Source organism: Perca flavescens, chromosome 1 (assembly GCF_004354835.1).
Source record: "Perca flavescens isolate YP-PL-M2 chromosome 1, PFLA_1.0, whole genome shotgun sequence".
Classification (NCBI taxonomy): Eukaryota; Metazoa; Chordata; class Actinopteri; order Perciformes; family Percidae; genus Perca; species Perca flavescens.
In genome coordinates, this window is record NC_041331.1 from 28,468,651 (window position 1) to 28,493,848 (window position 25,198).

A 25,198-nucleotide genomic window follows, 5' to 3' on the forward strand; every position below is an offset into this window, starting at 1 on the left:
AATCAGCAACTGATATTCATCTTCTCATCCCATTACATGAGTAAAAAGTATATGTTATGTCCTTTGACTGGATGCTACAATTAGATTTTTTTATGTTTTGTTTCTAATTGACAGAAATGTTAATTTAACTCTATGGTCAAAAAATAAATTGCATCAGGAATCAGGCCAGTTTATAGTTCTCAGTTTGGTGTACTTTCCTGACAGTCTCAACTTTACAACACTGAATTGTTTGGGATCCAGTCATGCACTTGAGACTAAATCTTCTAGAAGGCCAGATGAAATGAAAAAGTTAATTACCAGGTAACCGTAAAAGCTGCGGACATTGAAATGTATACTTTACAACATTTGTGCTTGTATATATGCTTATTTAGCACCCCTTTAAAAGAATAAAAACACAACCTGAGTTGACCTTTTTTTAATTAGTCTTTACATTCAAATGAATGGAAGCACTAGGCACAGTTATTAAATAGAGGCAATTGCAACGCAATCATCCAATACATCTTTGGGGACAGAGGTTTGAGCTGAGGGTAAGGCAGCCATTGGACACTGAGCAAAACTTTAAAGGTTAACACCCGTTTCATCACTGCTCTCATTGGGTGCAGAGCAGAAACAACTACTGTGTCACCTAAAAGAAGCACACATCAGGCCTTTAAATATGGCTGCCAGTGGTCCTGTCTTAATATACTATACACAGAAAACCTGATCTTAAACCAGTAGGAAATGGCTAATTGGACATGAATCCAACTTATCAGATAACATGCAATTGGTCATTTCATGTACTGTATATGAAACTCGAATATATAAGAGCTTACAATTCAGCCTATGGAGACAGATTATAAGCCAGCCCACAGGTTGGCACTTCAATAATCAAAAGCTTGACTGAAGTTGCGTTTGTGTCCTCCTCTGTTGTTGCTATAGCCACCACCGCCGCCGCCGCCACCACCATTCCGGAACCCGTTACTACGGCCACCATTTCCCCCAAAGCTCCGCCCCCTTCCACCTCTGAACCCTCCTCCTCTATCGCCGCGGCTACCACCGCCAAAGCCTCTGTCGCCACGGTTACTGAACTGCTTCTCCTCCAGCTCTGGGAGCTCGGTGGCTACAGTCAGTTGCCAACGGCGACCGTCCTTCCAGCTGTCCTGTTGAAGGATCAAGTGGGGTGAAAAGGGTGTTAGCAGGACTGCCACAGTCTGTCAACTACAACAAGAAACACTGCAAAAAATATTCATATTTTACTTTGGATTATTTATCATCACAAATTTAATCTTGAAGACACTAAACAGTCCACCCCGCATCTTGACCAGATGCGAGTTTTCGCAGTTGTTCTCACCTGAATCTCCTTGACTTTGTCAGCTGGGACATCAAAACAAACTCCCTGTTATAAACACAACAATGGTGAGATGGTGAGTGTTTCTGTGTCACTCTCTTTTTGAGAGGAGTCAGTCTATGTACATACCTGCTGTGCTATCAGAATAAGAGCCACAGCAGGCAGGGTCACACCTACACTTTTTGCTAACAGATGTTTTGCTGTTTACTTCTGCTTTGCTGTGAATAATTAGTTGTGTACTATGTCTAGTCTCTTAAAAAAATTACAAGGGTTCTTTCCTTAATTTGCATTTTGATTTACCACTTATTTTTTCATTTACTTTTTCCATTTGCTAAGTCTATTACTTTCAGTTATGAGAAACTGTGGGGGCCTTTTTTTGTCATTTGTCACAAGACATTACTGATCCAAGTGAGATCTAACAAGGGTACTCTTTTTTTTTTTTTTTTTTTTTGTCATCTGACCCAATTATTTGTGGCCTACATCCATGCTCAACTTTATAACTGTATACACCAAATCAAATATACTGTTCCTAGTACAGAGATTACTCAAACCCCTATTCTTAACTTTAAAAAGTAGAATCTGACAAGCTGAAGTTCCACAATGACTTCCACACTAGAATACAAAAACAGGAAATATAATTTCTTAAAACACGTTTATAAAGCAGAGCAGCACATATGTACATATTTGTGTGTTTACATCAGGGGTTCATGCATAGAGTGTATAAGTGAAGCCAAATGTATTGATCGCCCCCTGGTGGCCAGCTGCAGTATAGTTCATAAATCCCCACCCCTCCATGTTAGTGGATTGGACATGGGCCAAACTTAAAAATCAAAGTACACGTCAAATACATTTTCCCCCAAAGATAGTTCCTGTCATTTTAGATGTTTGTTCAAGTGTTCATTTTTCTGATAAGTTTCTTTTTTTTTATTAGTTATTTGATGCTATAAAAACGGGGTGAAACGTAATGATTGACAGCTGTGATTGAGTCGTGATTTGTCGGGCAGGTGTATGGGCAGGACCACCCGATCACTACTGCACAGACTCTGGCTGGCGGCAGCGCCCGTATCCGGGACATTTTGGTTTCACTTTTGTACAATGGGAGGAAGTGGAGACGCGTCGTCCATATTTATTTACAGTCTATGGTTTACATACCGTTTTGCCTTTGAGGAAGGTCATTCTCTGAATGTGGTTCTCAAACTCTTCTCCAAGTTGTTCTTTGATGGATTTCCAGGCGTAACCCAGATTATGCATCTCCTGAGAACACACCATCTGCACAGTGGTGTAACCCTGCAAAAGCAAACAGAAACATCAAGGCCCCGACACACCAACCCGATAATCAGCCGTTGGACTGTGTTCCGTGACATCATCCGTTGGAGGGGCCATCGGCCTTCATTTGGGCTGATTTGACATGTTGAATCGGAAGACGGGCAGTCGGACTCAATTGCCAATCTGATTGGTGGAGCGCTAACCCGGAAATGATGAGCGGGATGAGCTTGACTAACACCTCTCAAAATCTGACTAAAATCTTTTAAAACTGACCTTTGTCAATCTGAAATTAACACAGATTCAGCAACTGCACGGCCCATTTCTCGCTTAAAATGTTTTCAGAAACACGTCTCGTTGAACTATCTTCGTAAAATATGAGATCATATTCCGAACGAAGCCGGTTGTAAAATCTGGGAGCAGCCAGACCCACGTAATGCGTTCATCCAATCAGCTGCCGGTTTTCATTTTTTGGGCGACAATACGGGGGCGAATGAATTTGTGGTTTACAGCACCTAAAAGCACAACAAATTCATGATGGAATCTAAACGGAGAACAAGTGGAACATGTTTAATTGTGTAACAGGGATAACCTGTCAGGTGTGTGTGTAAACAATCATGAGGTTAACTGACTGGCAATGCTTTCAGGGTGAGCAGTGGCCGCTGTTATACAGTACTGTGTCCAGATTTGTTGCTATACTTTGAGTGTGTGTGTGTATGTATAACTTTTTGTGTCTTTTGTTCTGGGTTTCTTCTTCCTTTTTTCTTAACTTATTAGCGTGTAATGTAAAGATTGTTTATGACGATAATAAAAACCAAACTTACAGCATCAGAGTTGAGCAGTGACCTCTGCTCTAGACTTGTGGCTCCAGAAATATGTGCCAGGGCAGCAGCTAGTGCATCGACTGCTCCTCTCTCCTCAATCAGCTTCTCAGCTGACGATCTGAAGTACCCGATGGCTGCAGCTGGAACAGAGTCCAGAAACCTGGACACCATACAGAAACAAAATCATAACAATACAACACTTTGCTTACTGTAGGGAAATTAGTTTCACATTGAGCGGAATCATGATTAAGGAGATTTTTAGCAGGGCAGAGGCTTCGTGGGGCCACAGTTTAAAGCCTATAACTCTTGTAAACACCAAGTTGCCCAAACTACAACAGTAATGCTCATTATTAACCAAATGATGTGGCTGACGCATTACAACATTTTGAATAATAATCAATAGTTTCATACTTCCAAAACAAAGTATAAATGGTTGCACTTGGCTCTCTCTCTCTACCTACCTGACAGCATCCTTGCTTGATGACTTGATGATATCGTTGGCGGTGGGGACACCAACTCTTCTGAATGTGATACCCTGGAATAAATATGATCAAATGTATTTACTGTAGGTTGATGTTCAATATAGAAACATTTGAAGTAGTCACACAGACTGAATAGATAATAAAATGTGCAATTTGTGCACTATTTCCGACTGCTAACGTGGCTTTCGTTCTGAAACATTCTCACTCCTCTTCTTTTCTGTCTTACCACTATTTATTCGCCCCTTTCTTCCTGTTCATTCCCATCCCATGTGTAGCACAGATGTCATTGAAAGCAATTTTTCATATTTTCTCCTCAAAAGACTAAAGTTGCCGCTCTTTTTTGCCCCACTTTCTTCTTCGACTGAATTTAAAAAGGGCACCTACTGCTTTGTTTTCCACGTAGCGCAGCTGGTCCTCCTCTTTCCTCTGGTAGAAACAGATGCAGACTCCAGTCCTGCCTGCTCTGCCCGTACGTCCTGAACGATGGATGTATGACTCCACATCCTGACACCAACCACAGACACAAAACATTTTGAGAAAAACGAAAGGTGACAGGCCTTTATGATTCATATTTTATGCAACACTGTTTACGACAAAGTGTGCAGTACCTTCATCCCCCAAGTTTATTTCACTATTTTTAATTAATCAACCAGTGCACATAAGTGTACTGCACCAATATCCATTTTCAATTAAATTCAGTGTGCAAATGCCAATTTTTTTTTTTTTACATGTATTGTCTTATGTGAATGGAATCTGAACCTTAAAATCTGAACATATTTATGAATCTAAAACATAACATCTACACAGCAACGAAATAGCACGTCCGATAAACGCTAAGATATACTCTCAGGTGGTGAAATTCTTCTTGAACACTGGCAACGCATCACACCTTGGGTGGAGAACACTGGACCACCAGGTCGACTTCAGGGATGTCTAATCCACGGGCTGCAACATTGGTGGCAACCAGAACCTCAAAACCCCCATTCCTGAAGCTCTTCAGCGTAATCTCTCTCTGTTTCTGAGGAATATCACCATGGAGGGTCTGCGTGCTCTGATAACATACAGACAAAATGAAATAAGAAATGAACACCACACATTCTTTTTCTGATGGTATTGTTGAACTGACACATTAAACACTCAAAAATAAAAGCAGAACAACATCAGTTTTAACCCAACAGCACTGGTGTTGCCTTATCACACAGTTCAGATCATTTTACAAATGAAAGATGTAATGTATTGCCACCCTTGTGAATGGCCTATTAATAAACTGTTAACATATGTTAAGTGTGTGGGCGTCTACCTGTTTGATTGATGCATTAAGGGAAAGTTCATTGGCCTCTTTCTTTGTCTCGCAGAACACGATGGTTCTGCCATGGCTGCCGCTGTAAACCTGGATCACATCTCCGATCACGGCTGCACGCTGTGACCAGTGGCACGCTATGGCCAGATGCTACAGAGGAAATGACAGCGAGAAACAGAAGGAGAGGAAAAACCAGGGAGTGAGGACAGACATTTTCATGAATCCAGCTGGCAGATTTTTAACTTGTCCTGGATTACAATTCCACTGATGTTCATGATGATAAATACTGCAGTTTTTACTCCAAACGAACTTCCTGGATTATCCTGATGGAAATACTGTGAGTGTATTTTTCTGTCTCAATTGCTATAACTGTCCCTGCTTATAGGCAACTTTGAGAGATCTAAGAACTAAGAAAGCTGTAACTCTAACAAAAAATTGCACCCATCACCTCTGCACACACGCGCACGCACACGCACACGCGCACACGCACACGCACACACACACACACACACACACACACACTTACTTCTACAGTTGTTGCAGCTTTCTGTGTTTTCTTGCCAATCAGATCAACATGTTTGCACTCAGGTCTCATGTATTTCTTGGCAACCTCGTAGACCCAGGGGGGGCAGGTGGCCGAAAACAGAAGAGTCTGTGGGTTGGAGTCAGAGTCTGGAGAAGAGCACAAGCACACATTCCTATACCAATCTTTGAATCTACTTTCACATATATGATACACACACCAGAATGTTAACACTCCACCTTATACACATTGAAAACAAGAACACCTATAGATCCTTGACCCAAAACGAGTGTCACTTAACACTTTCAAAAACATACACACCAAATTAATTTAGTTACCTTTCTGATATGATGAAGACAAAATCTCTTCAACCTGTTCTGCAAATCCCATGTCCAACATTTGGTCTACTTCATCCAGAACAACGTGTTTCAGTTTAGAGAGGTCCAGTTTATTGTTCTGGAGGTGGTCTTTGATGCGACCAGGGGTGCCGACCAAAATATCGATACCATTACGGATAGCTTCGACTAGACAAGAGTAGAGGAGTGGAAAGATATTTTATTTTAATGAATTAAAGTTGTTAAAACAGAACACAGAAACCACATTAAAAAAACGTTATATATATTTAAATAACATAAAACATAAAGAACCCATCAATGAAAATAAATGGACTATTTCAATGATTTGAACCATTTCAGAATTACTTCTATTTAAAGGGATATGCCACCGTTTGTTAAAATAGGGCTTATCATGATCCCCCCTAGCTGTAGATAGGTGGGCCAACGCACTGTGTGCATACATTGCTTTAGTCCGGTGCAACACTTGCAGCGCCGCCACTAGTTAACTTAGTGAATGGAATCCTATGTTGCCGGTTAGCATGTTGTGAGTAAAAGTGAGCCAAAAAAAAAAAAAAAAAAAAAACCTAATTACTTACAAAAAATGCGTTGGCCCACCTATCTACAGCCAGGGTAGACCGTGATAAGCCCTATTTCAACAAAAGGTGGCGTATCCCTTTAACAGATATTTATGTGTTGCACAAGACTTACGCTGTGGATTGTATGAGCTGCCTCCATAGAAACAGGTGAGAGACAGTTTCTTGGTGATGTCTTTGAAGTCCTTTGCGACCTGGATAGCTAACTCTCTGGTTGGCGTTAATACCAGTATCTACAGACAGACAGGAACAAGACTAAGTCGTACAACAAACATACTCAGAGAACAAACTGATACTGGGACTCTGACTGATGCTAGTTTTAAGTTATCGGTGTGAAAGTGTACGAGTGTGCACCTTGGGAGCGCGGCCTCTGGCGAACTGCACTGTCTCCCTCTGGAGCTTCTCCACCAAAGGGATGGCAAATGAAAAAGTCTTTCCCGTTCCTGTTCGGGCTTGGGCAATTACGTCCTCTCCATCGTATACAGAATTAAATGTCTTCACCTGAATGTCAAACAGGTAAGAGACTCCCCGAGCTGAGAAGAAAAAAAATAGAGAGAGAGTTGATAGAGAGTGAAAAAGGAGAAGAAGATCCATGGAAATTTGTTATTTAGCAAACCCCAAAGCATCCCAACAGTGCCAAACCTATGTTAACAGTCCAGAGCGCATTTTAAGTACAAAAAGAGTTAACATGAATTAATGCATTTCAGTCCATGAAGTTGATCACCAAATTTCTAATTTAAATGTTTTAATGTCAGATTATCAAACCATGTGTATTCAATAAAAAAAGCAGTTGTTCAGACAAATCAAATATGTTAAAGTCTGGGCAGCTTCTTTTTTTTTGGCAGAGCGGCAAGCATAGTCTGATTTCGGACGTGTACCTGTACACTTCTGTTGTCAAGCAACAGTGGAAGTAACTAAGGAATGAAAATGTAAGTATGATGTTTACCTTTTAGTTTATCAATGGTGAATTGGGAGATCCTGAAGTTGGAGAAGGCCCCTTCCTTTTGCTCTGGTGTCTCCTCCTAAACAAATTAACAGTCTATAAATTAAATGGAATAATTCAAGTGTATATAATTCATGAAACTTGAAAACAGGCAAAAGTAGTTGCTTTGAAGTTATCTTTGTGGTTATTTTGTTTAACATAATTTATTATTATTTAATTTCCAACATCTTGCAGGCCAGCCCATTCTTGTGAACAAAGTTTAACCACATTGCTGTGCCTCTACTTTTATCCTACAGTTACAGGATCAGTTAAGCTCAAAAGGTGAGCCATAAAATATTACAGAATGGACATTTTCCAATATAACGAAATAAAATGCAGTAATATATTATAACCAAAATGTATTAACACCTAGAAAGAAGGGTTTAGAAACCGCTTCCATGGTGGTCACCTTGATTTCTCTTGAATTATCCAACAGAACTCATACTTCACCACTTAATTTCCACAAAGCAGAGTTATCATTCAGTAAGTAACAGCACACTGTCAAGTTATCCCGAGAGGAAGAAATGAGCACAATCAGTCTGCGAGTTGTACCTGTTCTTTTTCGCTGTCACTAGCAGAGTCTTCACTTGACTGTGCTGGTGTCTGGATGGGCGTCTGGACAGGGGTGTTTGGGGTGGAATGTCCGTTGGATTCTGCCTCTTCGATTGCTTTCTTTTGCTTCTTCTTCTTTTTCTAAACCCAAAAAGAAAAGTAGAGACGATGTTACAGACATGTTACCACAGGGGTTCTGCAGGTTTCACCAAGTCAAAATTAAGATTTTTTTAAAACCTTTTTAATACCATTACGAATGAAATGTAAGATCTATATCACGACACTAAATAAGAAAAACATACAGAGTCAGGGAATGCAGTCCCAAAATGCCTTGCAAAGTAAATGTATTTATTTTGAGAAAAAAAAAAATGTAATTTTGAAATGTGTATTTTTTAACGTAGAGCAGTAGTGGTAGTGTGCACATCGCCACCGGTGAGGTGCAGGGCAAAAAGGGGCTTGATACAACTGAAAAGAATGAGATGCCCGCACTCTGCTAATAATCCAATACGTTTATTGTGGTGCAATTCGTCCGAGAGACGTTCGTCGCCGCGACGTGTAGTTACATGTTGAAATGCATGAAAAAGCCTGGGAATCTGAATTGAAAACAATGTTTACAAGCAAACACATTTACAAAAAATAATGCCCATAACAGGTTTGAATATTAACGCTGCCTAATATTCGTTTGAATATCATTATTTTTTTTTAATATTCAAATGATATTCGAATAACAAAGTTCGGAGTCAAAGCCCTAATGGAAACAAAAAAAAAAAAAATTCTAAAAAGCGTTGTGGAGCATTTCAATGAGCATTAGAGGTAGTGTTACATTAATATGATCTAAGACATTAAAATGCAAATTTAACCTAAGCTAAGCCTAAAGTTTGTATTTTGAAATTCTAGACTTTGGACTTTTTAACCCTAACCCCCACAGAAACCCTGTAGCAGGACAGATTTTCCAATGTCTCACTGAACAACTTGATGGATAATAAATCTAGTTTGTTGTCCATTCAGTGCCAAGACTAGGCCTTTTTCGTATGGAAAACGGGTCACTACATATTCAGACTAACAACACAGCACTGACCTCTGTGTCTCCTTCGGCTTTTTTCTTAATCTTCTTTGGTGTTTCGAGACCATTACTGTTGCCGTTCATGTCTGTGGCCTCATCTATGTTGCCGTTCACTTGGTCCACTGCCAGCTTGTCTTTTTTCTTTTTCTTCTTCGGTGCTGGAGGTTCACAGTCCGGGTCCTCTTGCTCTTCCTGGTCCTGCAACTGCTTCTTCTTCAGTTTCTTGCCCTCCTTGGTCTTGTTCTTTTTAATAATAAAACAAACAAACAATGAAGGCAAATAGGTTTCAGTTGAACCAAATACTGTGCAGATCCTCAACGTTTTAAGACAAAAAAATGTTGGCAGCTTGAGTTCAATCTAGTTTGCAGTTATCTCATGGTATTGCAATTTCACTGACAAGCAACTTTTAATTGTGGTTATGTGAGGTATAATTAAAATATGGGTGGATGATTTCAAAGCTCCGAAGCTTGTTTCACTACATTGTGTCGGCTCTGTCTCAAATAAATTATACCTCGTGACCTCTAAAGTTTCAAACGTCATTGGAGCTTCAGAAAGCGCTTCATTCAGTTTGATTACTCAGCTAAACTATGCAATCAGCACATTAGTGGGATAAAAAGAGAGGAGAATAACTGAGAACTATGGCAATGTACACTAAAATGACATAATCATAAAGTAGGAGAACATTTCACCTGATACCAAGTAATCTAATCTAAAGTAAGCTAATTTAATGAATGTCATTCTCCCATCACAACACATCACTTTGTGACTTGTATGAAACGTTACATAAATATCAACCATGAAGTTAATACACATGAGCCCACAGTGGACACTACTAGGGCTAAAATACTCCAATAAGGAGCATTAATAGTTAGTATCAGCTACATTATTTTATATCTAGGCTTTTTGTACCAGGTGGCAGCACCTCTGAACAAGAGCATTACATATTGAATAATAACATGCAGGCTTGCTGAACTTTCACTGCACACGTGTGTCTACTGTCTATGAGTCAGTGAGGTGCTTTGGCTGACAGATGGGACTGTGCTTGCTGCCCCAAAGCTTGGAATCTTTTTTTCAGCACAGCACAGCACAGAAAGAAAGCCCCAAAGCTTCATAACGCTTTGTCTGCCCATCACTATGTATAATATTCCCAAGTGGTTTAAGAACACCATTTTATTTTTTATAATTATTTGGAAAACTAAATATAAATATTATAATAAATAAATCATTTTTGAAGTGAATCTAAATTATTGTTTGTTTATAATTAAATTAAACGTTTCAGTTCAACACCACATAATAAATATTAGTTTAGCATCAGGTTCATTATCTAGTAGTTCGACCAAACAATCCCAATTAAACGTTCATCTTAATGTAAGTAAGTGGAGCTTGAGTTGGGAATGTTTCGTGAAAACATATAATTAATCAACAATAACAAGCATTAGTAGCAGGCTAGCGGTTATCATGAAGTTACATTGTTGTTTGTACTATTAGGAGCAGGTTGTTTTGTATAGTTGAATAACAGACTACCAGCTGACGAGCTCAGCTGTATAAAACGTCATCAGGTCGCGTCCACAGCGTATATAGCCTAGATAGCATACATTAGTTTTTTTTTGTACCTTTTACTTCTTACAAAAAAGAGAACTTCCTTTGTCAAGGGAGTTCACCAGTAAACACATTTCAGGAGATGTGCCCTTGAGTTCTCTTTCTAAATACAGGATATCTTGCATTTAACATACGGATGTAAGCAGTAGCCTGTGTTAAAGCCTTCCACGTTGTCCACCCGTGAAGCTCACTAACACACGGGCATGCCATGTGAACTTCTAGCTAGGCTAAGTTATGCTAATGTTGACTTTCTTAATTCACACCGCTGAACGCTATGTTAATAACAATTCACTACTAGTGTTACTCCATAAACCTCTTCGTTGGTCTCCTAACAGTTAGCTGGCCGGTTAGCCGAGTGCTAGCACTTTCAGCCATGGCTGTATTAAAGGCTCAGCCACATGTTGTCAAACATGGAGACGCCGCACTAAAGCTAGGTGGATATTTAAGTCTATCCAGGGCGACACGACACACGCTGCTCACCTTTAGGGGTTTAGCCTCCGCGACAGTGTCCACATCGTCCTCCATGGCTTGATCTTCGGTATCAAATATGATTTTTGACGGCATTTCTCTTCTTGATGGAATCCCTCAGTGTAGACACACAGGCTAACACACGGGCACGCGGATGGAAAGGAACGCGCAAAGCTGCGCGACTCAACTCGCGAGGAAGTGTGTTCACCAAACAGTAGGTGTTCACGAGCCACACATAACAGCAGTGACAAGCAAATTGTTCATTTGATTTTAAGATAAACATGCATAAAGACAATCAGCACATCAGCGTTGACAGCTCTGACACAGCCTGTACAAGAACTAATTAAAAACAGTAAATCAAGGACAGATAATCGTTGTTATGTGTTATCAAATGAGATGTTGATATTAGCCTGTATTTATATATATATATATATATATATATATATATATATATATATATATATATATATATATATATATATATAAAAACGTATGTTATAATGGTTGCACATATTCTGACAAGAAATTGCAGAGAATTGAATATTGTCCTAATATCATTTTTATCATAGACTGAGACTTGGGCTAGACGGCACAGGTGTGGACTTCTCACATGAATGGAATAGAATAGAATAGAATAAAATAGAATAGAATAGCCTTTAAATTGCACTGTGAAGGTACAACGAAATTTAGGGTGCTCTCATAGAGCCACCCTTGCACCACACAAAAAAACAAACAACAAGAAAACAAGGAACGATTGTCCAGACAAGGACAAGAACAAGCTCAGCGCGCAATATGCTCTCATTTAAAATAGTATCTACCAACATAATATAAAAAATATTTATTATTTGCGTATGTATTTAAATATATATCCATAAAATCTAAAAGGTAAAAAATGTCTGTAGTTATTAAAAAAATGTGGAGTGAGGGCTTATGACAGTGTCCATGAGTGTCATGGACAAAGTGAGTGCTGTTTTTCAGCCTGCTGGTGTGCGATTTGATTGACCTGTAGCGTCTCCCCGAGGGCAACAGATCAAATAGGGGGTAAGCAGGGTCTGAGGGGTCTGTGGTGATGGCCTTGGTTCTCCTAAGGCAGCAGGAGGTAGCAATGTTTTCCAGGCTGGGCAGTGGGCAGCCGATGATTTTTTGAATGAATAGGTTATAGGTATTAAAATAAAATCTTGAGTGATAGGCCCAGCCCAGCACTGCTGAAACTTGTGAGAGAACAAACACGGAACTGGACACAGTGACAAACATGCAGCACCACACAGAGATCTAGGTCCGGTCATATTCTATTTCAGGTATCAGCACCTTGATGGCAATGTTTAAAGCTGTCATAAAATATTTACTGTTTAGCAGAAAAGGTAGACTGTTGATGCATCGAATCGTGGACATAGACGATGCTAATCGGCAGGCTCATAATCGATTATTTCTGTTTACAATTTAATGTAGGCCTAAAAACATTTCTGTTTACATATTGTGTTATGTTTTGCACATTCAGGAAGTGCCATGTGCTCAGTGCTGTAGTTTTATGTATCCAATTTATTTAGTATTAGAGCACTGCAGAATGTTTTGTTTTTGAAGCTTGAAAAGCTATGAATTAAATATCTTATATCACTTTAATAGAAAAATTTATTTGACGCATCGTGACGCATCGTGACGCATCGTGACACATCGTGACGCATCGTGATGCATCGTGATGCATCGAGATATCAAGTGGAATTGAATTGCTGACATCGAGATATCAAGTGGAATTGAATTGCTGACATGATAATCGTAATCGAATCGAATCGAATCGGGAGATCACACAACTCTAATAGAGACCCATGTGTTTTTCACAGACAGAACATGAAAATATACTCCCTGTCATAAAAGCTAAACTGTGAAAGAACTCAAGAATGCATAAACTCATGACTGCCAGCTGTTTTTAGCCCTTTGAGAAACGTTTAGCCAGCTCTTTACAAAGAACATTTTAGGGTAAGAATGAACCCAGTGCTCCACCCCACCACTATAAATCCCTGTCCATCACAATTAAAAATACATCATGCAGGATTGCCAAAACAACAGGAGCACCTGGCAGTGTAAAGCATTACAACAATACTATGGCCACAAGTTACCCTAGTATTGAATCAAAAAAGGAACCTTTTAAGTTTTCCTGCAGGGTCACTGTTCTAGATGCAATATATTATCGGGCGTTACTGCTGATTTTGTGAACAGCTTGTATGTATGTATCTAACATCCCTCTTGCTGGTTTGTTATCAGGTTTAGCTGCACCTACTCTAAAGACAACACAAACAATCAAATAATTTACTAAAACAGTCTTGTTCTTGGTGCTCATGACAATATTTATAAGGAAAATCTAGCTTGAATGTGTTATTAAGACTGTTTTTCCTACTATGACAAATTAAAATGTCACAGTAAGATATGAAGCCTATTGTTGTATAGAAACTCAGACTTATTCAGCCATTAATTTGAAGCTGTGCGACGGGCAAGAGGGTCACAAGCACACCGCGTGCATCATCAAAATGCAAGCTATATTCTCTGAGCTTGTTTCCAATTTAAATTTTTCATTTGATCAGAGATGAGATTTGATTTAGGCAATGTATGCTTCGGGTCTGAATGAGACGTTCTATAGGCTGATATATTGACCTGCCGAGCTTGTAACTTATTATAGCTCAGAAACACTAACTTGATGTAACTGAACTTGTTCAAAATCCACAAGTTTCCTTTACAATATTAGCATGGCTGAAAGAACATCAAATGTTAGAGTAGTAAAGGCAGTGCAGAAGATCATTGACTGCCCTCTCCCCTCCCTGATGGACATTTACACCTCCCGCTGCCTCAGCAGAGCAAAAAACATCACCAAGGACTAGCTCCCACCCTGGCTTTGATCTGTTTAACCTGTTGCACTCAGGGAGGCGCTACAGGTGCATCAGAACAAGGAGATTCAAGAACAGTTTTTTTCCAAAAGCCATAACCACTTTCAAGTCACACATGTACTGACTTCACAGTCTAACCCCCCAACCCCCAGTCTTTCTTCTACCCACCTACTGTGCAATATTTAATATTTAATACTATTGATAATACTGTGCAATTCCATTACTGTGCAATATCTGTATACTATGCAATATCATTACTATCATTGTCCAATATCTATTAATCATTGAATATGATCACCACTATTAGGCAATATTAAAATAATGTGCAATAACCCACACTGTAGATAAAACCATATCTATTTTTTTATATGTGTAGCGTCTCAGAACTATGCACCTTAGCCCCTTTTTTTGCACTATTTATTTTATTCCATGTTGTTATATTTATTTTACGTACATGTTGGCACTGGGAAAGGAGTTGCTTTTAATCTCATTGTACATGTGTATAGTGACAATAAAAGGCATTCTATTCTAAATGGCTGGGACCTGTGGGGTTTTTACACATCTTCTGTTTCCTTATCTGCTTGTGCTGTAGGCTACAAGGGCTGTATAAGGTGAGAGAACACAACAGGTCAAACTCAGACTTCCCTGTCAAATATAAGATGCAGAAAAGCAGGTTTTTGACACTGTTCAGTTGAATATGGTTGATACTGGCTTCCTGTACACCAACTAAAAGAGGATGCTCCAACAAACAACAGTATCTCTTTTCTTTCTTCTTATTGCACATATTTCTTTAAAGGCTTCGTCCTTCAATCATTTACTTGCCATTTTATGCAGCTATACATGATGGTGAGGATGTCAGTCCAACACTGCGCTCCCTCCCTCTCCCCTCTGTCTCTTTTTTTAGACCCTGTTTGATCTTTTTTCACGCTCAGTAGAAATTTCACCTGTGCCGTAGTAGGTTTTGGAAATACCTAATGCGCTGCCTTTGTTAGGTTACATAGGCTCTTAGTTTAGTTTAGTCTCTGTTATCTTGTTTTTCTGATGTTCAGTAGTGTTGCAGTTACAGTTACAGTTACAGTTAATATTAACTATCCAGAGAGTGGATATGTTCTGCTACATTTCCAGGATCTATATTTTGGTCAGTCTTGCCAGTCTTCTCGTCTTTTTTGGGTAAGACTTTTAACTGATTTTCTTCTTTACTACACTAAAACTTGTTATTAAATGAATAAAAGGTAAACCTAAACAGGGAAAAAGACTACATTTCCAAAATTATAAATGTCTTTTTTAATATCTTATAGCTAGATTGTGCATGGTAAAGGCTTTTACAGGTAATAAAGTTTGTAAATATGACTCATGGAAATTATTGTAATATATTTTACCAGGACATGTTTTTTTTTCTTTTTGGCATAAGATTTTTAAAGATTAATAGCTGCATGTATTTACATACTAAACCTGTAAGGTTTATTACAAAGAGAATAAAAGCGAAAACATTAAACATCAACAAAATGATGTAGTTGCACAAAATGTTGGAGGAAAAGATGCAAGTGTAAAATACACTGAAAATTATTTTGTACCACCAGTGATATCAGTGTTTTTAGGCTACAAATGTATATTTATTATATTGACTTTGAGTGTGGATTGTCTCTTACGTTTCACACTGCAGTTCAGTCTTCTCTACACATAAATGAACATGGTGGTTTTGCTCAGGTCATGAAGGGGGACTTGTATACCTGTTGATGTTAACCTGTAAAAGTTTTATTTTTATAGCTCATGTACAAGGTTCTCTGGGAGAGTGATGTTAACATCAGCAAAAAAAGTACAACTGCTACTCAGAGCCAACTGTGTGTTTCAAAATGTCTGACTTCACAATGAGACCGATTAACGACACAATATACTCGGACTTACTTGGACTTACTTGGACCAGACTTACTTGGTCTTTTACACTGGTTTGTGCTAAATTTTATGCTAGAATTAAGCTAAAATTTCACACATATATGCTTCTTCAACAAGTGCATGCAATACAATAATTGATTAAAAGTTTTAGATTGAATTATCATCCATAACTTTGCTGTTGTGCTGTTTACTGTTATCATTATTTAGTTTAGTCACATGGCTGCAAGCACAATTTCATGTCAGGGACAATGATGATTGAACTGAATTTAGCTATGTGTGTGGCTAGCCCACTGCTAGCCAACTGCAGTATTCAATCTTCATTTTCTGTTGTCCTTACATGTATTTTCATTTTTTATTCCTGACCTTTACACTCTCATGTGGAAACCTTGTAAATACCACTGTATTCCTTTTTACTGGCTGTTAACTCGTATCTGTGTGTCTTCACAGGGGCATCTACATCTATTTAGGACATAGCACCCCATCCTTCAGGTGAGGTCGCTGTAAGACAGAAAGGATGTATCAGAGCATGAAACTAACCTTTAAGTAAAGCATTATTAGTTAAATCCTGTCATATTAGAAATAAATATTGTGTGTTTTCTTTTAAAGAGTTTGCCCAGACAATGGCTGGAGGATGGAAGACCTAACAATGCAAACTGGGTGAGAATCAGGAACAGCTGGTTCAAATAGCTTTTTATTTACTCTTCCTTCGACTCTGGGTCACATCCTCACCCTGTTGCAGAACACTTGACGCGATCTCTTGCTTGTAAGCAAACTGAGAGGGGTCTAATAGTGCATTTACCTTTTAGGACACCACGTTCCTCTGTTGTTATTGTTGTCTGTCTTCGTTGTATGGGTTGTTACTTGTTATATTTATGTATTTACCCCTGCATTTTCTCTTAGAAAAAATAATTCTAAAGGAACTTCTTCATAAGCTCTCACCTCTTTTAGACCAAAATCAATTTGCTTATCGTGCAGAGAGAGGTGTTGAGGATGCGCTGCTATTGTTGATTAACAGCATTCATGAGCACCTTGAGCATGCTAAGAGCCTGGTAAAGATTGTGTTCATGGACTTTAGCAGCGCTTTTAATACAATCCAACCCCACCTGCTGGTGGAAAAATTGGTGCATTTGGGAGTAAATCCCCAATTGATTATTTGGATCTATAACTTCTTGACGGATCGCAGTCAGCAAGTCAGATTTAATTCACGCATATCATCTTTAAAAACTATAAATACAGGGGCACCACAAGGGTGCGTTCTGTCGCCTATTTTATATACATTGTACACTAATAATTGTCAGGCCTCCTCTTCAGCTTACACTTATTTTAAATATGCTGACGATACAGCATTGGTTGGTTTTTAAAATCTGACATTTCTTCTGTGAATGAATTCCAGAGGGAACTACAGGGTTTCACTCAGTGGTGCTCTGACAATTTTCTTGAAATAAATGTGAAGAAAACAAAAGAGATGGTCATAGATTTTAGCAAAAACAGAATTATAGTCCCCCCTTCTAAGATCAATGGTGAACTTGTAGAGAGAGTCTCAACCTACAAATATTTGGGAGTTGAAATTGACTCTAAATTAATTTTTAATGACTGTGCATTGAATAAAACTAAGAAAATGCACCAGCGGATGTTTTTCCTTAGGAAACTAAACACTTTCAGACTAGACAGACACATCCTTGTAATGTTTTATAAAAGTATTCTCCAGAGTGTTCTGTCTTTTGGCCTTATCTGCGTGTTTGGTAACATGCATGTTAAGGACCAAAAGAGACTGCAGCGTATGATCAAGATGGCCGGTGGGGTCATAGGACTTGATCAGGTGTCAGCAACTCAGCTGTACAATGAACTTATCCTAAAAAAGACCGACCAAGTCCTTAATGACCCCACTCACCCTCTTCATCATAAATTCGTGAGAAGCAATAGGTCAACTGGTAGAATTTTACAACAGAGAATTAAAACGGAAAGGTACAATAAATCATTTGTGCCTACAGCGATCAGACTGTATAATGACCATGCACATCGCAAGTACTTTGATCCTGCACTGGCACTTTAACTGGATTTTAGATTCAATTTTCCTTTTTTGACAACCACTCCTAGTTATTTTTGTATATTTTTAGTAGTATATTATAGTATTGTTTATTCTTTGTACTGTGATTGTTGACTTCTGTTTTTGTCATTCCCATTGTACTGTTACTTTTTTGTTGTATACATGTTTATTGGTCTGTCTGTGGTGTCTATATGTTTAGAGAATATGTCGTGACAAGAGTGCAAAATGAATGACCACATGAATTTCCCCTTGTGGGATAATAAAGTTTACCTTGACCTTGACCTTGACCTTGAGATGCATTTGATTTAAATCTTGCTCTTTTTTCCCAGACTGAAATATGCTCAGCCAAGCACACAGAATGGGTAAGCTATTAAAACCAGATATCACATTATTCTGCTGTGCATAATCTATACATGACAACCTTTTATCTCCCTTTTACCACTCTTATCATAAAGACTTCACTTCATTTAAATGTCCTGTCATTTTGTGTAATTATTTAGTTATTTAATGTACATCTTTGAAGGCACTTCAAGTGAAACCTGCCATTGTGTCCTTGTTTAGGGAACTGTGTATATGCTGAGATGAGAAGTCATAATTTATTTTAGAATCGTCTTGTGAGTGCCACAACTTCAATCAGACAGAGCCAAACTACTTATCATAGCTGACAGGAAAATTGCTAAATAAAGTTTGAATCCACAATTTTTCTGTTCTCCCCAGACGCACTGATGTGAACTCTGTGACAAACTGGAATGCTCCTCTAGTTTGGGAGGGAACCTTTGATCCAGTGGTTATCGATGCAATCTATAAGAAAATGGACCCACGAGTTGCTGTGGTGGTGTTTGCTGTTGGCAAGTAGGTACACAGGATATTCCAGTACACCTGGAAATTTGAAGCTACCTCACATAAATACCACTTATTCTTTGAATCATTGTTGTCTTTTCTTGTCTTCATTGATAATCCTTCTGGCAGATACACACGTTTCCTGAAGGGCTTCCTGGAGTCAGGTGAAAAGTATTTTCTTGTTGACTTCAGGGTCACTTACTACATCTTCACAGACAACGAACAAGATGTCCCCAAAGTGAGTTGTTGTTTATTAATATGTATAGAAGTAGTTTTGTGCATGCCACACAGCTTAACTGATACCCATTCCACAATAAATGCTGCTAAATAACATTGTAACTCTCTTTTGTTGATTGCTTATTCTTTAAACAGCAAAGAAGACGAAAGGGGATGGTGTATTAGGATTTTTTGTGCTCACGAAACTCGAGTCAGCTGCACTCTTTTCATGAAACATTTACAGTGTGTTTGACAGCCTTTTGACCACCGTAGTGAAGGGGTCTGAGGATCAGCACCTCGGACAGTGGTCGAGACACACAATAGTGCAGAACGCAACATGATTCACCTGAACAGGAACAGCCTAGATGTAGGCCTACTGACAGCCTTGAACCTTCAAAATAGTTGAACATCAACAGCCTGATAATGTATATGCAATGAACATGGCCTGCGCGGTTTATTCCTCTTAGCTCAATAAACTAGCAAATATGAATGTGTCAAGAACTAAAGAGATGACAATTGATTTAAAAAAGAATCCTTCTCTCCTGTGGCGTTTAATGATCAGGCTGTTGAGGTTGTGCAGCAGCATAAATATCTTACTGTTATTGATGAAAAGCTGACCTTGCGGTAGCCTGTGCAACCATTTCTTACCATCTAAACAACTGCAATAGTAGGATTTAAATCAAACTCGTGACAGGAATAGTGACACGTAATGCATGTTAATAAAATGAAGCAGAACACATTCAGAAGACAACGGAATAACTGTTAAACATGTTTATTTCGGATCAGAGCGGCAGCTGATTTAACACATAAGACTGCAGGATTAATCTTAGCCTGCCTGTTAGCCTGCTCTGGAGCAGGCTAGCTGCAAATAATAAATCTCCATGGTTAGGCTACTTGGCTGGGTTTAATTCAACCTGCTTTTGTGCAACCAAGTCAAAGCTAAATTCATCCAGGATAACCTGAATATCCCGGCTTAATCCCTTATCCTTTCTTTCTTTCTTTCTTTATCTTTTATTTTGAACATGTAAATACAATACAACATCCAAAGAAAATAGTAATGTAAAAAGAAACAGTTAAACAAAAATAAAACTCCATAATTTCCAGTACTTAAAGACCTCTATTTACACATTCAAAAAGGAGTAGGAAGCAGTAAAACGTATGTACTCCTACCCCTTTATACCCTTTCTTTCCTATTAAATGTGTTAGCTACAAAATAATAAGTCAACAGAGATAAAAAAAAAATTTAATCAATGGAAATTCATATATTTACCTATAAACAATAATTATACACATACTACACATTGTTCAATGTAAACCCAAATTATTAATTAATTGCGCTGTATTTATCTGTACCTCTGGAATATAGTTTCTTTGAACATCTTTTTAAATTGGAATATGTTTGGACATTGCTTTAATTCATTACTTAGTGTATTCCATAATTTAGTGCCGCTGACAGATAGACAGAAACTTTTCCTTATAGTGCGAAAACTGGGAGTCTTAAAATTTGACTTTCCCCTTAAGTCGTAGCCCCCCTCTCTTTTCAGAAAATATTTTCTGTATGTTGCCAGGCAATAAATTGTTTCTCGCTTTGAACATGATTACAGCTTTTGGTAACACTTTACTTTAAGTTTTCTACATAAGAGTGACATGACACTGTCATGAATACATCACACTCACATGACACAGTCATGACATATGAACCCTAACCCTAACCATAACCATAACCATAACGTGTCATGACAAAACCGAATGACACTTACTAAAAAAGAGTTATGTCATAAACGTTTATGACTTGTTTATAATGTTTTATGACACGTTCATGACAGTGTCATGTCACTCTTATGTAGAAAACTTAAAGTAAAGTGTAACCCAGCTTTTTGAAATTCAACTAGGTCAAGTAATTTTAATGCTTTAGACTGTAAAAATAGTGAATTGGTGTGTTCCAAATATCCAGTGTTATGAATTATTCTTATTGCTCTTTTTTTAAGTATAATTAACGATTTCAATGAATTGTGATATGTGTTACCCCAAACCTCTACACAGTAATTTACATACGGTAACACCATTGAACAATAAAAAATGTGAAGTGATTTGTTGTCTAAACTGTGCTTTGCTTTAGCCAAAACTGAAATACTTCTAGACAGTTTTGCTTGGATATGTTTTATATGAGGTTTCCAGCATTTTTTGTGCAACAGGCCCCAGGTCATTGTATCCTGTTTCGTGGTCGTTTGTGGAGTCTACCCCGTTCTCTCTATGTTTCCAGTTTTAGTATTCCTGTCTTTTGTTTTCCTCCACATTCTGGAGGGATTTTTGCCTGCTGCCAGGTCGGATTTGAACCCTGGACCTCTGCATCGAGGCAATAACCTCAGTATATGTGCACCTGCTCTACCCACTGAGCAAGTTGAGCCAACCCGGCCACGCCATTGGCCTTTTGAGTAACTTCATTGGATTTTAATATAGTTTTTTTTTTTTTTTTTTTTGTATGATGTTTATGTGGTAACTGCTGCCTGTAAAACACATTGCCCCTTAGGGATAATAAAGATAAAATGAACCTTGAACAGGTGTGCACAGTAAGGCACTGACCATGTTCATTATCCCAATGAAGAAGTTCATCAACAAATAATACCACAAGAGCTCAATGCACTGCAGCTTAAGAAAAGAGTAAAAAAGAAAAAAGTCAGAAAAGACACAGAAGACACAGGTAAATAAGGAAAAGGTCACATTTAGAATTTTACTTTGCTTAATATCAGCGCTTTTCTTTGTCGTGTACACTTTGCACACACTTTTTCTCCACTTTACACATTATTTTGCCATAACATCTTATTTTGCGCCACAAATTAATGTGGCAAGACATAACTGAAACTTATTTTCCTAAAGACTTCAATTATTTTATATTTATATATTGTGATCGGATGTTACGAGAAGATATTTGTAATTAATTTGTTTTCTTTTTTTATTTGACTGGGCAGATTAAACTGGGTAAGGGCCGGACAATTTCAGTTGTCACCATCCCTAGTGCCAAACGCTGGCAGGAAGTAGTACTTGGCAGGATGAAATGGACCACTATCACTATTGACAAACAGGTAAGTATCAAAACACAAAATACTGTTGGCCATACACATAACGAAAGCTAGTGGCTTTTTCATTTGGTTACAATTGCTGATGCTTAAAAATTAGCATAGTTTTAACTTGTTAGTCAACATATCTCTTACAAAGAAAAACAACAACAAATGGATTCATGAACAGCTGTCATTTCTCTCACTGAGGTGCACAAAAACTCAAAAATAGTACTTTGAAATATTATTTATTGATCATCCAGTTGAGTCTCTCCGTGGTGCATTCAGTCTCACATCTCAACTGTAATGTTTTCAGATCCGTAATGAAGCAGACTATCTTTATATGATGGACATCGACAGTGTCTTCCACAGCCGTTTTGGAGCAGAGTCTCTCAGTCAGCTGTCGGCTGTGCTTCACCGTGGCTACTACAAGGTTTTACTCTTGTTCCTATAGTAGTATAGTATTTTAATTTTGAGTTAAAAAGTATTTTCTTATGTTGTATTAATAATGTCATGTCATGTATTTCTCGATCATTTTCTGATCAGCCACAGCATTAACCGATGTCACAAGTATCAGCCATAGCCCCTCACCCTTATAACCCTTATTTTCCATTTTATTTACTCAGAATACACAGAGGGATCAATTCCCGTATGAGCGTCGGCCTAAATCCAAGGCCTTCATTCCTTATGATGAAGGAGACTATTATTACACTGCTGCTGTCTGGGGTGGATACCTGGAGGACATGTACAAGCTTGTCAAGTAACCATAACTATATATATATATATATATATATATATATATATATATATATATATATATATATATATATATATATTATATATATATATATATATATATATATATATATAATTTATAATGTGTGTATATATATATATATATATATATATATATATATATAATTTATAATGTGTATATATATAATGTATATATATGTATATATAATATATATAATTTATAATGTTAACATAAAGTATAACATTACTAATTATAAGTAAACATTGTAAATCACTATTTCATTGTTTGTTAACAGTACATATTGGCCTAACTAAAGTTTTATCAGTTTATCATTTTTTAATGATGGTTATTATAAAGTGTTACCATTCTGGCATCTGTGTCTTTTGAACCTATGTAAGCTTCTTATTGGTTTTTGACATTACTGTAGTGCCACAACAAAGTTACCAGTGTTTTTTTTTCTTTTATTACTCGTTTCCTCAAACACATTTAAAAATAAAATTAAACAAGCAACAGAGTCTCAGAGTTCTACCTCTTTTTTTTTTCTCAGATACTGTTACACACAGTCGGAGGAGGACGCCAAGAATGAGATTGAAGCTGTGTGGCAGGAAGAGAGTCACCTCAACAAGTATTGTGTGACATTTCTGTAGTGGTTTTTGCTGCTGTCCTTGATTCAACTTTCCAAACAGCTGCTCCTCATTTCCTGCCAGTCTTTTATATCTGTCAGCCTTTGTCACATTTCCTAATCCTGTTTTCTTAAAATACCTTAATCAATAAGAATGTGTTAAGTTTTTTCTTCTTTCTCATCTACAGTATTTCTAAGATTTACAGCTTATCAGCCTGTCTCTCTGCCATGCAGGTACCTGCTGTACAACAAACCAACCAAGGTGCTGTCTCCAGAGTACCTGTGGTCAGATTATGATAGCATACCACAAGACATTAAAGTTGTCAGGATCTCCCAGTTGGTCAAGAACTATGCAGAAGTGCGGCCCAATGGTGGACAGTGATTCAAGTCGCTGATATTCAGGGCATAAAAAACCGGGGCCTTTATTTACCTGAACTTCAGAAGGTCCCAGGCTTGTATTTGAAGCAGGCTTATAGAGGCAGGCCTTTATTTCTAATTCCATCTGTTTGATAAGTATAATTGTTTTAAATAAACTGTTTTAAATGAAAAGCCATAGAGTTCCAGTGGACAGAGATCATTCATTTTTTAAGAAACATTTGCAAAAATGTCACCATATACCATAGATATATATGTGTGTGTGTGTGTGTGTGTGTGTATGTATATATATATATATATATATATATATATATATATATATATATATATATATATATATATATATATATATAAATATGACTATGACCATATACAACAACAGCCAGAAGGGTGACAAATATATCTATCTATCAGTGGGGAAGAAGTATTGAGATCATTTTTAAGTAAAAGGAGTCCTACTAATACAACACTGTAAAAATACAAAGTAAAAGCCCTGCAAAAATGTTACATAAGTAAAAGTGTATAAGTAGGCCTATCATTAGGAAAATGTACTTACAGATTTAAAAGTAACAGTACTCACTGCAGAAAAATCTACTGTTTGCTTGCCATTTGACCAATGAGGCAGCACAGCTGATGCAGAGAGCTCGTATCATCAAATACAAGTAGGCCATATTCTATGCTGTGATATGCTGTTGTCATTGTAAAGGTGGTTTAGCAGGCTACTATAATTTGCATAGTCGTGAAGATCGTCTTTCTTTCTAGTTACTTTGAACCTGGTCTTTAATTTAAGTCATCCACAATGACTTTTGACCCAGTTCACCATTTGATCAATGACTTAACTAAAGAGTTATGATAAAGAGCAATGTTATTAAAGTGCCTTTAGCGCTTCTATGATAGTGAGATTTAGGATAATAAGACGTATGTTCAAAATAATTGAAATGATCTTTAAACTTAAGGTCATGTGGATAAAAGATTTAAAAGTAAAAGTACTCACTGCAGAAAAATCCTCACATTTTAGAAACTGGAAATGATCCTAACAGTTCTGTGTTTTATCGTCTAATCATTTCAGCTTTAGCCTATGTCTAATTTTAGCCTAGGCCGTTATATTGTTGGGTTTAATTTATGATAAAAAAAAAAAAGTATTTTATAAACTACATGTTTTTTGTGTGCAACAATCAATCAATCTATCGTCCGGTGTCCATCTA

At 37.7% G+C, this 25,198-nt stretch overlaps 2 protein-coding genes across 2 annotated transcripts; one reads left to right on the top strand and one right to left on the bottom strand.

The window, feature by feature from the left end:
• Nucleotides 1-399: 399 nt before the first annotated feature.
• Nucleotides 400-11,531, bottom strand: ddx21 (DEAD (Asp-Glu-Ala-Asp) box helicase 21). Its single transcript, XM_028580149.1, has 16 exons — nt 11,324-11,531; nt 9,260-9,487; nt 8,182-8,322; nt 7,594-7,669; nt 7,002-7,180; nt 6,763-6,880; nt 6,058-6,243; nt 5,723-5,868; nt 5,197-5,346; nt 4,786-4,947; nt 4,281-4,400; nt 3,876-3,949; nt 3,415-3,574; nt 2,480-2,614; nt 1,331-1,375; nt 400-1,139 (listed from the first exon to the last, which is right to left on the bottom strand). Exons 1-16 carry the CDS (start codon nt 11,405-11,407, stop codon nt 861-863), a joined length of 2,283 nt encoding a protein of 760 aa, XP_028435950.1. The 5' UTR covers nt 11,408-11,531; the 3' UTR covers nt 400-860.
• On the top strand, nt 11,149-24,000 carry LOC114552989 (globoside alpha-1,3-N-acetylgalactosaminyltransferase 1). The gene is made up of 11 exons (XM_028574117.1): nt 11,149-11,525; nt 16,528-16,569; nt 16,687-16,737; nt 18,457-18,489; nt 18,845-18,979; nt 19,097-19,205; nt 22,153-22,266; nt 22,556-22,672; nt 22,866-22,999; nt 23,544-23,621; nt 23,853-24,000. Exons 1-11 carry the CDS (start codon nt 11,419-11,421, stop codon nt 23,998-24,000), a joined length of 1,068 nt encoding a protein of 355 aa, XP_028429918.1. The 5' UTR covers nt 11,149-11,418.
• The last annotated feature ends 1,198 nt before the right edge of the window (nt 24,001-25,198 follow it).

What these genes read in the sequence shown, in the direction of transcription:
- LOC114552989 (XM_028574117.1), top strand. Translation starts at nt 11,419, where the DNA reads ATGGAATCCCTCAGTGTAGACACACAGGCTAACACACGGGCACGCGGA. An exon ending in CATAGCACCCCATCCTTCAG is followed by an intron (nt 16,570 to 16,686) that starts GTGAGGTCGCTG and finishes TTTCTTTTAAAG; the next exon opens with AGTTTGCCCAGACAATGGCT. An exon ending in GACCTAACAATGCAAACTGG is followed by an intron (nt 16,738 to 18,456) that starts GTGAGAATCAGG and finishes CTTTTTTCCCAG; the next exon opens with ACTGAAATATGCTCAGCCAA.
- ddx21 (XM_028580149.1), bottom strand. Translation starts at nt 11,407, where the DNA reads ATGCCGTCAAAAATCATATTTGATACCGAAGATCAAGCCATGGAGGAC. An exon ending in AAGCCGAAGGAGACACAGAG is followed by an intron (nt 8,323 to 9,259) that starts GTCAGTGCTGTG and finishes TTTTGGGTTTAG; the next exon opens with AAAAAGAAGAAGAAGCAAAA. An exon ending in TCAAGCAAGGATGCTGTCAG is followed by an intron (nt 3,575 to 3,875) that starts GTAGGTAGAGAG and finishes TATGGTGTCCAG; the next exon opens with GTTTCTGGACTCTGTTCCAG.